The following is a 13,853-nucleotide window of genomic DNA, read 5'->3' on the forward strand; positions in this document are numbered from 1 at the left end:
GGGGCGGAGTTAGGGCGGGGAAGGGGCGGAGTTGGGGCGGGGCTGGGGGTGGGAAATGGGTGGGGCCAGGGCCCTGTGGAGGGTCCTCTTTTTTTATTTGTTAAATATGGTAACCCTACTTTAAGGTGCCACCGGACTCCACATTGTTTTTGTGGATACAGACTAACACAGCTACCCCTCTGATACTCATTGCCATTAAGACTATATCCAGCTTGGGAGAGAAAAAGGCTCACCTCATAAATTTGTCCTGTGGCCCTTCATTTGTAATATTATATCTAGTGAAATTATGTATAGAATGGGAAGGGAATATTTACATCTTCATCTTTTATCTTCATTTCCAAGAAGAAGAACACCCTGGCTCTAGAGGACCTTTGTGTTATGCTCTTGGCCGAGTAAGGAGACGACTGGATATTGGTAATTATTTCCTGCTTGGACCTAATTGACTTTATATATTTTTTGGCTTTGAAACATGAAGCAGAACACATGTATTTCTATTTTAAAATTTAGTTGAAAGGCTGTAACCTACCATTGTTCCATGCACAGCACTCCCACTGCAGTCCTAAGTCTCTAGTGCTGTTTTCCCCCCCTTGTTCTACTGCTCTCTCTTATTCTTGGCTCTCTAGTGTTGCAGAGAAGGCTTAGGATTTTGCCAGTTTGTCATTAGCACCTCCTTGGAGTATTCAGCAGTAATAATTCCCAGATACTGTGCACTGCATTCTATTTTTAGACTGCATTTTCTGAGCACCGCAATGTGGATAGTGTTGGCTTTACAATTTGTGGAGCCTCAAACTACAGAATAGACAGACCCCACCCTACCGAAAGGAAAAGAAGGGAAATAATGACTTGCCTCATCAAGCCCTATTGTCAGAATTGGAAAGGTGGCAGGGAGAGAAGGAGTTTGAGCTGGCAGTGAGTTTCTAGTCACACAGATGGAGAGAAAAATAGGGTCAGCTTGTAAAGTGTTATGCTGCATGGGAATCTGTCAGCCAAATTTTCAGGCTGGCCTCTGAGTTTATTTACCTACTTTTTTGTGTGCAAATGAGTTTTCCTGCAGAAGTATATATGCAGCCATGGTGCATACGAAAACAGACAATGCCAATACAAATTGGGATGTGTAACTGCCTCCTCTGGGTACAAAAAGCAAGGCACGCATACATTTTAGGGGCTATGGTTATTTGTGCATGTAAGTAAGTAAAACCATTGCATGTAATTTGGAGGCTGGCTGAAATTTGGTCCCATATATCTGTATTTCTAATATAAATGTCAGGTCACATTGTGCCTTCTTTAGCACACAGTGGAAAAGTTGCAGGGAGCTGTCTACCTCTTGAGCTCCTGTGCAAGAGGCAGCCAGAATCTCTCTAAGACAAGCTACAGGGGAGTCATAAAATCACCAGCAGTGTTTGAAATCATGCATCTCTCCTGCTCTGCAGCCTGGGACCAACCATGCTCCTGCTTGCATTCAAGTACCTGGGAAGCATTCTGCCTGCATGTGTACCATACAGGTGCAATGCCTCCAGCCACTACCAATAGTGCAGAATCCCTCCTCCTCATTCCTAATGTGACCAGCTGATAGGGCCACAATATAGGCCTTAAAACAAAATAAAGATGAAACAGGATCTCACTAGTGCTAAGAGTTCCAAAACGTTTTGCAAAACATCTAATGTTTTTTGAAAGGATATAAATATTTGTGAAGTACAAAACTCCCCAGGTTTTGCTAGCTCCAGAGTTCAGTGCTCATGTGACGAAATGTGCCTAATACAAAAGGATCAGCTATGCAGGACTAAAACAATGACATCTGAGAGGCAAGTGCAATACAATTGCAAGTTTTCTAGATGCAAACCAGGCCACCAAATAATATCATACTGGTTAAAAATGTGACTAAAACAAAAGAGAAATCACCATTAGACTCATATAATTAAACGTAACAAAAAGGGTGATTGGACTTATTTAAAATCAAGGAGTACAGATGCTGGATATTTACCTCTTTAACGAATAAATTTTCTACATTTTGTTCTGCATCTTCAGGTACAGATGGGTATAGAGTTCTCATTTCCCATGCAATTGTGTCTGTCTGACAAGAAATAAAAACAAAAGATTTAGTCAGATCAACAAACAATTAAAAAACACTATAAAGAATTAAAGGCATGTCCATAAAAGGGTTAAGAGACAGCATTTTTGCTGATGCCTACTTTCTGCTGGCTTCCACACCCCTCTTAGACAGTACTGCAAATAGCGTGTATCAGCTGAAGCAGTCATTGAACGAAAGGCATTGGCGTAGGTTTCTGGGGAATATGGGGTTTGCTCTAGGTGGGCCTGCTTCAATCTTTTAAATCCTTGTTCATCAGTGACTTTAAAAGGAAAAATGTATTTTAGAATTTTTTAACCTTTTCTCCACAAAAAGTACACTACAAACCCAGCTGTGCTCCGTGCCCCTCTCTGCTCCAGGGCATGGAAGGAGGCAAAGAAGTAGGGAAATGGACATAAAGGGTTTGAAATTCTTAGAAAGGAGCAGGAGGGGCTTTCAGACAAAGAGTCCCAACAAGCCGCAAAAAACCCTCCATGTGACAACTGTAAGATTGGCAAGAGAAAGGGGTGTTGGATCAGAGAGGGAGGGATCCAGGAAGTAGCTACTTTATGTAGCATCCCCATTAGCAGCCCAGTGAGAATCTTCATGGACTTATCATGGGTGACGGGTACCATAGGCCGGTGGATGCTGTGCCTCCCCAAACAGCCTGGCATGGCCCCAGCCATGCTCTGCCCTAGGCCCCATCCTGCCTGCTTCCAGTTCCCTTCCTGCTCTTCCATGGTGGAGAGACTGGGATAGGCAGGCGGGGGCTGTTGCTTGCAAGACTTGGGGCTGTGGGCACTGAGGCACGTCGTGCTGCCTGCCCAGCGCTCCGGGGCTGGAGTTGGGTGCACTGGGACCGCGCTGCCCGGCACTGAGGTAGGGGCGCTCCGGTCACGCCACCCGCTTGGTGCATGGGGATGGGGGTGCTCTGGCTGCGCCGCCTGCCTGGTGCTCCGGGGCAGGGAGCACACGGGGGGGAGGGGGCTGGTGGCCTCGGGGGTGTGTGCTCTGTGCTCCGGTGGGGGAGTGGGGCCAAAGGGGAGGGGCGGGGCCTCAGGCAGAGAGCCTCTCCCAATGGCTCGTTCACCCGCCGCCCATGGGGTTTACTGATGCTATTTAACTTCCTTTTCACAGCTTTTACCATTCTCAGGCGAAATGGGCATTGCACAGCTGTGGTAGGGACCCGGAGTGAGTTGGGCTGTCAGGACCAATGTGGCAAGCAGAGTGAAGAATCGGCTCTCCAGACAGCTACCATGAGATCTGCAGGGATGGGCTAGATTTCCTTGTGTTAATTATTAGGTTCTACCTAGTTGCAAATGCTCACACTGCCCCTCTGCATGACTGGGAATCCCTCTTCATTGAGGGAAGGGTGAGGGAACAACTGTAAATTCACACTTGCAAGACCCTGGGGTACTTTTTCCACATCCTCAAGTTAATCCACAGATCTGTCCCATTGGTTTTCTGTAACTGGCATGGTGGACCAGATTCTGCTCTCCATTACCCGGGGGTGAATCTGGAGTGATTCCAGTGAAGTCAATGGAGCTACTCAGCTTGAAAAAGAGACGACAAAGGGGGGATACAATGAAGGTCTATAAAATCATGGCTGATGTGGAGAAAGGAAATAAGGAAGTGTTTTTTACTCCTTCTCATAACACAAGAACTAGGGGTCACCAAATGAAATTAATAGCCAGCAGGTTTAAAACAAACAAAAGGAAGTATTTCTTCACACAACGCAGTCAACCTGTGGAACTTTTTGGCAGAGGATGTTGTGAAGGCCAAAACTATAACAGGGTTCAAAAAAGCACTGGATAAGTTCATGGAGTATAGGTCCATCAATGGCTATTAGCCAAGATGGGCTGGGATGCAAAACCATGCTCTGAAGTGTCTGTAGCCTCTGTTTGCCAGAAGCTGGGAATGAGCGACAGGGGATGGATCACTTGATGATTATCTGTTCTGTTCATTCCCTCTGAAGCACCTGGCATTGGCCACTATCGGAAGACAGGATACTGGGCTAGATGGACCATTAGTCTGACTCAGTATGGCCTTTCTTATGTTCTCCATATTTACAGCAATATAACAAAGAGCAGAATCTGACTCAGTCGCTCAAATTCTACCCTCAGTTACAGGGCAGCACAGGGTGTTTGGGGGCAAAAGAGGGGACTGCGAGCAGTGGATTATGCAGAATCATTGCTCAGTATACCCTGAAGTGGCTCGCAGCCTCTGCTACTACTTCAAATTTTGGAGCATTTGTTTCATGGCCTGATTCCAAGTTAAAGGTGAGAATTCCTCCCCACAACCTCTGAAGAAAGTCCATTTACCAGACTTTACATGACAATTTGACTCAGAACAAAGCCCTCTGTGCATAATCTAAAAAGAAGAGTTTCTTACTTGCATCTAACTTGTAGTACGCAGCTTCCCCTTCTCTGCTTTGCACATGAGCAATTCTGAAACAGCTGTATGCATTATATGGGCAGGTGCAAACATGATGGGATTCCCCAAACTTTTTTTCAGTTTCATTTGGATGGTTCAGGATGGGACGTAGCAAAACAATTTCTTTCCATTTCTACTCTCATCAGTATCCGTAGTTAGCTATTTAGCTCCTTGTGAACAGCTGTGAGGATGTATTTGTCCATTATTTTTATTCTATTGTGTCCGGTTGTGCTTATTACAAATTAATCTTCAGATTTCCCAACTAAGTATCTCTTAGGAGTGCTTCGCCATTATTACCAAAGAACTCGGTCTTATTATTCTAGGCCTATGTACAGTGGAGACTTGCATAAGCTTTCATGAGCGTTAAAGAAATTAAGTTGGGATAGACGGCGGTGCTCAGGATGTTACAATTTTAGGGTTCTATTATATGACAGTGAAGGTCCCCTCAGTGGTTTATGGCTTCACAACAGGGCAACTATGGAGAAGTCAGTAGTGGAGCTGGCTGAATAATGGATTTTTCAGTTCTCTGGAAATTTCAAATTTGTTTCAGGTCAAACTGAAAATGACATTTTTTCAAAACTATTCAATGAAAATTTAGAAAATTTGAAAAAAAAAGTTCCAGTCAAAATGAACTGTAACATTTTGATAATGTCAAAACAAAACATTTTGTTTGTACCCAAAACCCACTGTTTAGATTATCAGGAATTTTGACAAAAGCAAAGGAAAGGATTCACAAAACGGCCAGACGAGGAGGTGGTGGTGGTGCCGCCTCCTTTTGAGCTTTAGCCCAGTACACGTAGGAGACACAGGTTCAATTCCCCCTCTGCCTGATGTGGAAAAGGGATTTGAACATGGGTCTCCCACACTGCAAGAGTCTCCTAACCACAAGGCCATGGTATCTTCAGGTATGGGGCTTTTCAGTGTCTCCTCTTGAACCTGGTGCATTTTGCACCAATAATTAAGTAGTCATTGGAGTATGGATTTGAACTGGGGCCTCCCATATTCTAGATGAGTGTCCTAACTACCAAGCTGTAAAGACAAACTCATTCTCTTTTGCTGGTCCAACAACTATTTCTTGTCTTCATGAATGACTATGAATTGCCACTCCTTTCCTTTGCTTTTGTCAAAATACACCTGAAAATCTAAATAAAATTTTTCAGGTTGACACTAAACATTTCAATTTTACGAAAACATTTCGACCTTTTTGGTTCGGACAAAACTACTCAGCAAACTCAGCACAAATTTGCAAATGATTTCAGTTGACACCACACTCCATTTTTCAATGAACAAGCTATTCGTCCGAATTTTTTTGCCCAACTGTAGTCTATGATCATTTTCTTCACTACATTGGGCTATCCTGATTAAATGGTATTTTAGGCCACAAATCCCCCAGGCAAACTTGTGTGGGTGAATCCCTGTGCTCCTATGGAGGCCCACTGCCTTCATTGGGGGTCCACTCATACAGAGCTCTTTGCAGGATCAGGGATCTAGTTAGTCCTGACAGCAACAACCAAGTTGCCCATCAACAACACAGCTTGTAAACTGAAGTCCATCATTATTAAGGACCATATACTATCCATGGCTATAAATTATGCAGATTGAGTGGGGCTGGTGGGTATAATAGAAAGTCTAACAGTATATACTACAGCTAAGAATTTTATCATTGTCATGATGGTGGCTGAGCTACAGACCCAAACAAAAGCTCTTCTGCTTGACAGCAGTGAAGAAGACTCCAGGTTGAATCCACTCACCATAGCTACTGTAGGGAACGCAGAATTTTTAATTGTTTTACCAAGAATGCTCCTTAATAAAACATAGGATTTACATAGCTTCTCATCAACTGATGTCAAGGTGCTGAGCAAAAAGTGGCAAATCTTTATTTCCCCCCATTTTACAAGTAGGGAAATGGCGGCTCAGAGATGCACCATAATTTGCAAAGGTCACACACAGCAATACAATGGCAGAACAAGCAACTGAATGCAGGTCAGCTGACTCCCATACTGGTACTCTATCCACTGCATGCATAACACTGCCTCTCAAGAAGTTTGGACTGTACATAAAGGACTGGAATAAAGCAAATCAAAAAACTGCATGCCTTCAATTACAAGTGGATCGGTGTTGCCAGTTATTCATCTAAGTGGACTTGGCCAAATCTCCTGTTAAAAATTCTCTAAAGTAAAGGAATGCAACAGGTAAATTTAGACAGAACCGGATATGAAGATCTTGTACAATATTATAGTTAACTCTGTTTTTAAAAGCTGCACAGAACTTCCCTTCTCAGAATTAGCTGTGTTTAGACCACTAGCTTCAAACTGTCTTGCCACAAGAGCACTTCCTGTTCAGAGCTTAAACTCTTTTGTTGACTGTTGCTATAGTTCAATGGTTTTAAGACTGATCTGTTACTGCATTTGATCGCAGCAGAGACCCTTTATTTATGATAACAACTGAGTGTGAAGAATAGACACTCATACTCATGACTGCCAGATGCTGGGACTGGATGTTAGGGGATGGATCACTTGATGATTGCCCTGTTCTGATCATTCCCTTTGAAGCACATGGCACTGACCTTTAGCAGAAGACAGGATACTAGGCTAGATGGACCATTGGTCTGAGACAGTATGGCTGTTCTTATGTTCTGAAGGGTCACTAAAAATGAAGGCCCAGATTTACAGAATTCTGCATTTATAAATGTGTGCCTAATACCACGACTGTGCATACAATTATGGTTTTTAGATGTGCTCATTAGGAGCCTAATTGAAGTCAATGAGAATCTTCCTGTTGACTCCAAAAGGACATTGGATCAGACCCCTGCTGCACTACTGCATGTTCATTTTTTAATATGCAATTGCATGCAGAGTTCTGAAATTCTGGCCTAACCATAGAGTCAAAAGCACACAGTCATTTTTAAATTATCCTCGGAATACACATGCAAATATAATGCTCCGGCTTCTAACAATGATTTTGCGAAACATTCATGTACATGGCTGTCAGCCTCAGATGTTTGGTTAGTAAAAAAAAGCAATTAAATTAAGATTTGTGATCATCTCCCTTTCTAGATTCAGGTGGGACTGTATTTCAGCAGGAAAAGCCAAATTAAAATATTGCTGCTTATTAATAATTGACACAGGGTAACATTTTCAAAAATGAATTAGGAGCCTAAATCCCATTAACTTTCGATGACATTTAGGTTTCTAAGTCCCATTTTCAAAGATGATTTAGGTGCTTTTACTCTACATTTTTCTCATGTTTTTTTTTAAACTCTGAATGAAAGCAACTAGAAATATAGCTTTCAGGCCGATGCACCACAGACGGTCAGAATTGGTTCTAATTGGTCAGAAAACAAAGACCTTTCAAACTGCTAACCACACAAAACGTGTTCAGGTATATTAGGGCTCAGACTCAAACCCACTAAAGAAAAGCAGCTCAATCCTGTTCTCATTTAAGTAAACAGATTTACCATAAATGTTAAGGAAATCAAGATAGAACAAGCCCATGAAATTAAAAAGACAGGAGAAGATGGAACCTCAGTGATCCCACAGCTTGCAGCACATGATCTGTGGTATAAGAGAGAAAGAATGAGAGATGCAATCTAAAACATTTTAAGGGGAAGCTTCAGTATGTGTTTACATAGTGCTTCCCATACCAATCTAATTTATAGGGTGAAATTCTCTGCTGGTGTAATTCTATTGAAGTCAATGGAGTTACTCCAGCAGAGAATTTTGTTCACTGACATTCTGTAAGGAGGAGTTCTGATACTAATTCCAATACATTAGCTTCCTTCGCCCTTCTTTTCCCTCCATGCAAAAAATCACTAATTTCATTTTAAAACAAACAACAAGCTAACTCTAACTGAACACTAAATATCACTTCCATATGAGTGCACATCGCTGCACTGAACATGAACTGCACTATATGTACAGTCTAAGATTATAGTATATTCTATAAACATCTGCAAAGCTATCACATTATCCTACTTCAAAACCCTCCTTAAAATTCTCCTTTCCCATGATGCCTTCAAAAAGCTTGAGAACAGTTACGCTGCTGATGTGCTGATTCCATTGCCTATCATGCTGCCCGATACGGTCTCATTTTACCAGGGGAATGGAGCAGGACGGACCATTTTGGAGATGTTATAACAGTGGTAGGCAACCTGCGGCCCATCAGGGTAATCCGCTGGTGGGCCGCGAGACCATTTGTTTACATTGACCGTCCGCAGGCACGGCCGCCCACAGCTCCCAGTGGTCGCAGTTCGCCATTCCCAGCCAATGGGAGCTGTGGGAAGCATCGCGGGCCGGAGGGATGTGCTGGCCACCACTTCCTGCAGCTCCCATTAGCTGGGAACGGCGAACTGCGGCCACTGGGAGTTGCGGGCGGACGTGCCTGCGGATGGTCAGTGAAAACAAATGGTCTCGCGGCCCACTAGTGGATTACCCTGATGGGCCACAGGTTGCCCACCACTGAGTTATAATATCACTAGCATTACCAGTGTGGCATTGGCACAGTGTACATTTCTGTAGTAGACATTTCCACTGCAAGTATTTCACAGAATGTGTAGTTACCAACTTTCATCCATTCATGCTATCCCAGGTCAGGTGATGAGCACAGCACAAAGTGGAAAGAATGACATGCTTTGTTTGAAGGGGAGATATAGGATATAGGAAATATAGTGGTGGGCAGAAGGTGATTCATTATAAGAGAGATCTGGGACCCATATGAATTAGTCATTTCTAATGACTCTGTAGCAGCACAAGGGCAAAAATGTGGCTCCCTTTGCTCCACTGGAGACATTATGGTCTTTTTTGTGAATGCATTTTAGTAACAGGATATGTTCCATGTTATTGTCTATCAATGAAGAGGAAGGATGGCCCAAAGTAAATTACGGTTTATTATGTATTACGGACCCTGTGTTCAATTCCTTGCTCTTCTACAGACTCATATGTGATCTTAGTCACTCTGTGCCTCAGTGTTTCATCTGTAAAATGGGGACAACAGTACTTACCTATCTCACAGGGGTATCAGTGAGAATAAATGCACTAAAGATTGTAGAAATACATCCTAAGTTCAGTGGTTCTCAACCAGGGGTCCAGGCCCCCCTGGGAGGCCACGAGCAGGTTTCAGGGGGGCCGCCAATCAGGGCCAGCATTAGACTTACTGGGGCCCAGAATAGAAGGCCGAAGTCCCACCACATGGGGCTGAAGCTCAGGGCCTGAGCCCCGCCATCCGGGGCTGAAGCCAAAGCCTGAGCAATGTAGCTTCGCGGGAGCCCCAGTGACATGAGGGCCCAGGCAACTGCTCTGCTTGCTACCCCCTAACACGGGCCATGGAATTTATATGCAGAAAATCAGTTATTGTGGCACAGGTGGGCCATCGAGTTTTTATAGCAAGTTCGGGGCGGTGGCTCAGAAAGAAAAAGGTTGAGAACCCCTGCCCTAAGTTGAAACAAAGGGCCAGATCCTCAGGGAGCTCTCCTGATTGACTGTACTGTTTTGAAGCATGCAATGAATTTACTTATTATGGATCCATAAATATTATTTTAATACCTTAACAGCTCAGTTAATTATTATGGCTTTGCTTTATTTTGAAAATACACAAACACCCTAATCCACATTAGGTGACTACAAACTAAGCACAAATCAGGGCTGGGCTGAGGATATTTGAGGCCTTGGGGCCACAGAGACTGAAGTACCTCTAATCATCATATTTTAATAATAAGGTCCATAGCTTCCTGGGGCACTATCAGACTGAATAACATTCAGAGCCAGGCTGGTTAAGGAATACAGGTTGGTTAGGTGAGCCAAAATTGGGTGTGTCTGCACACAAATAGTTCCTGCTGCCTGGCAGAGCCAAGCTGAAAATGGCCTATCCTGGAATTCTGTGTGCAGGAGACATTTTGGTGCAGGGAAGTATAGGAATAAAAACAGACACCCTTTAGTTGAGTGGCTGGAGTTTATTCAGTCTACTAAGGAGGTCAAACTGCCCTTGCCCTGGAGATGTAGGCACCGCTACTGCAATTGATTTAGACCGAAATGAAAGGAAACAAGATACCAAGGGAAGGACCCAGATTTGCTGTAGTGACTCAAACCACTGCTCACTCCTGTGCCTGAATGCAACCCAATTGCTTTAGTGCCAAACAAGAGGCATTGGCAGGATGGTCAAGACAGACATGGGGTTTTCAGTTTCTAATATCTGCAAAATAACATATATGATATAGAAATAGCTACAAAAGCTGGACTCCAAAATATAAAAAAGGATGAGAACATAATGTAACAGCCAGTTAATATGGTTGAATGCCAGGGACCTAATTCTCCTTTTACTTAGAGGGCTGAACTCTTATCTTCAACTGAGTTGCTCCTGATTTTATGCTGCTTTAAGTGAGAAGAGAATGGAGTTCGAGAACAGACTAGTCTTGACCAGCTTAAAAAAAAAATGAACTTTTGCACAATAGACGCTCAGAATGGTGTAAAAAGGATACAGGAATTAATCATAAAATGGGATATGCATTCCGCATTGTTTAACTCTGTTCCTTTATCCCATTATAAACACAAGCACATTAACACAGTGCACAGGAAGAAAAGAAATATGTCCATTTAGAAATACAAACAAACAACAAATTAGATTATGTAGGATAGTGGCAGTGCTATGAGCTGGCAGCAACCTAGTACGGCAGTCCCCTCATGGTTTAAATATATGTCACATAGGTGACATTTGATCTCTAGCTGAAGGCTAACAGCAGCGTTCCTTGGCTGTTTGATTTCAATAACCAAACGTTAATTGGGACAGAGTAAGTGAGATTCCAAAGTAAACGATGATTTGCTATTTGTATAATGGTAGCACTAGAGACTCGCTGCCAATTACGCTGGTCACTGTCTAAGACACAGTAAATCTCCTGAACTCCTGAGATATCTATGACGATCACTAAGGATTTGCACTGTGTCTGCTCTTGGAGTGGGAGGTGTGCAGCAGGAAGAGAGAAGGGATTAAAAAGTTGCCCCAAAATAAAAGATATATGGACCAGTTAGGAGCCTCTTCTGTGACATTTGACCTTTCCGCCATGTCTACAGATTAAAAACTGTAAATAAAACACATTTCATTGTACTTACTGAAAAGTCATCGTTAGGAAACGTAATGAGATCTTTAAGAGGGTCGTCCCCAATATTTCTTTCAATCTCTGTGATGACAGTTTCATAATCCAAGGGCTCCAAAAGTTTGGGTTTCTCCTGCTGTGGAATAAGAAAGTACAATATTATGTCTCGACTCTCATACTCTCCCTGAATTCATAAACTGAACCGGGTCTCATTTTCCAATACTCTTTGGACATTGAAGTATTAATGAGTTTTGTTATGTTCAGAAAGAGCACAATGCTACTGAACTGAGAATATCCATGTCAGTACAGTACAAGTGAGCCAGGCAGGCCACTCAGAAAGTTCATTTTCATCCTGATCATTTCCCGATAACCAATATGCCCTGGAGTTAACAGCACTATGCAGACATCATCACAGCACCCTATGGCATCATGATAATGTACTCATTACACTCAGAAATTTTCTTTATTTTAATACAAACCATTAGAACTGCATATGGACAATATTATTTTGAGTGAATCAGCTGCAGAATGAATGACCTACTTTAATTTCAGTTGTTTCCATTAGCCGAGTGCTGATTCACTCCCTTGCTCTCTTGTGCTTTGCCACTTCTTAAATGCTGGTCGCTTGCTAGCAATAAAAGTACCACTGCACAGTTTTACTTGGCAATGATCTAGTTCCTCTGTCAGGATAAACTATTTGGCATTCAGCCCCATAGTTTCTCCTGTCAGGATCTGGATTATTCCCTCGTAAACAAACCATCATAATAGTGCTATTATTGCCCAAGTGAGGGGTTAGTATAGAAAAATTCTCAGTGGAAACAGCCAAGAGGTGAATTCATAGTGCCTCAATATACAGTACAAAAATAGAGATGGAAGACCCCACATACCGTGCAAACACACTTTCAAACATAAAAACCTCACAGGTCAGACAGAGTGAGAGAAACCATCTGTCTCATTCTAAGAGTCTTTTTGTAAGTATCAAAGAGACTAAGATGGGGAGGAGAAAAGAAAATGACAGAGAGGAAGAGAAAGTAGGGAGGAGTGAGACAGAAGGAGACAGCCACACAGAAGCATGTACTTTGCGCAGAAAAAGTTCATGCAACATAGTGGTTGCCATTAAAAAGTCACCATTTACACACAGTTATCACACTATGCTATCCAAGGTACTGCAGTATTTCCTTGTCTTCAGACCAGGATGTAACCATGGAGTCTCATAAAGGGACCTATCAAACAGGTTTCTCCAACACAGCATTTATCACTTTGGACTATGGGTCTCCCTCTGTTCTTTGAACCTGCTTCATACATTTAACAGTTACAGTTATCCCAGCAATTCCTCCTCAGCGCCTAGCTGTACCTCCCCCTCCCTCATTTGTTAAATTGGATTCTTCTCTAGCTTTCAGAAATACCCCTGGAAAACTCAACTAAATAACAATAGCATACTGTACAAAAGAGTGTTATGCACTGGGATCTACCCTAGCAGAGAACCAAATTGTTGAATGGTTGATAGTGGAAACCCAATTTACAGGTAGGGAAATTCTCACTTTTTATTCCTGATCAAGTAGTTGTCTATGTAGTGCCCACTGACTTGGGAGGGAAAGACCTTTCCAAAGCAATAGCGCTCAGCACCCACCATTCAAGCGCAGCACCTGCTGAGGGTAAGAAGTCAAAGCTGTAGTGCCTTATAAAGATATGTAAAGAACATCACCTGGCAATTCTAAACAACACTTCTGCAAAAGCCCTTTCTCTCTCAGCATTTGATGTGATCAAAGAAGAGGGGTCCATGAATGTTGCTGGGAGTGGGATCATAAGGCATTATATGAGAAAACAATACAGGACTTTATATACATTGGCATGGAGGATACAGAAACTTTTGACCTTTCTTTGAGGCTGCAAGGCCATTTATGAGAAATCTGAATGCATGAAGCCTACATCAATAGAACTAAAAGGCTCCTACGCCACATCCAAATTGTGCTAAACTCTCTCCTCAATGGATTAGGACATGGGCAAAATCTTGGTAGGGAAATTTCCTGAGTGAGATGACAGGAAGACTGACGTGCGAATAAACCCTAGTACTGTTCTGAGAACTGCTTCATAGGAGAGGGAATCTCCAACTCCCCTGGCCAAAGGCCATTTTAAAAGAGGGGGCATCTAGGTGAAAATTGGTTACACTGGTCTACAATTTTTGAGAAGTCGTCTGCTTCAGAGATAAAATGTGCTATTTATCATGTATTTTGATGTGCTGAATTCAAATAGGACAATTAAAACAACTGA

General features: G+C 42.7%; 1 protein-coding gene across 1 annotated transcript in view; it reads right to left on the reverse strand.

Annotated features, from left to right (window-relative positions):
* The window catches only part of DOCK10 (dedicator of cytokinesis 10), a 194,104-nt gene that overhangs the window by 137,758 nt on the left and 42,493 nt on the right, over window positions 1-13,853 (reverse strand). The window contains exons 2-3 of the mRNA XM_024195224.2: window positions 11,599-11,718; window positions 1,982-2,071 (exon numbers count right to left, since the gene is read on the reverse strand). Coding sequence (XP_024050992.1) covers window positions 1,982-2,071; window positions 11,599-11,718 — 210 coding nt within the window. The remainder of the gene's footprint in view (window positions 1-1,981; window positions 2,072-11,598; window positions 11,719-13,853) is intronic.

This window comes from Terrapene carolina, unplaced genomic scaffold (assembly GCF_002925995.2).
Source record: "Terrapene carolina triunguis isolate 2854851 unplaced genomic scaffold, T_m_triunguis-2.0 Scaffold88, whole genome shotgun sequence".
Classification (NCBI taxonomy): Eukaryota; Metazoa; Chordata; order Testudines; family Emydidae; genus Terrapene; species Terrapene triunguis.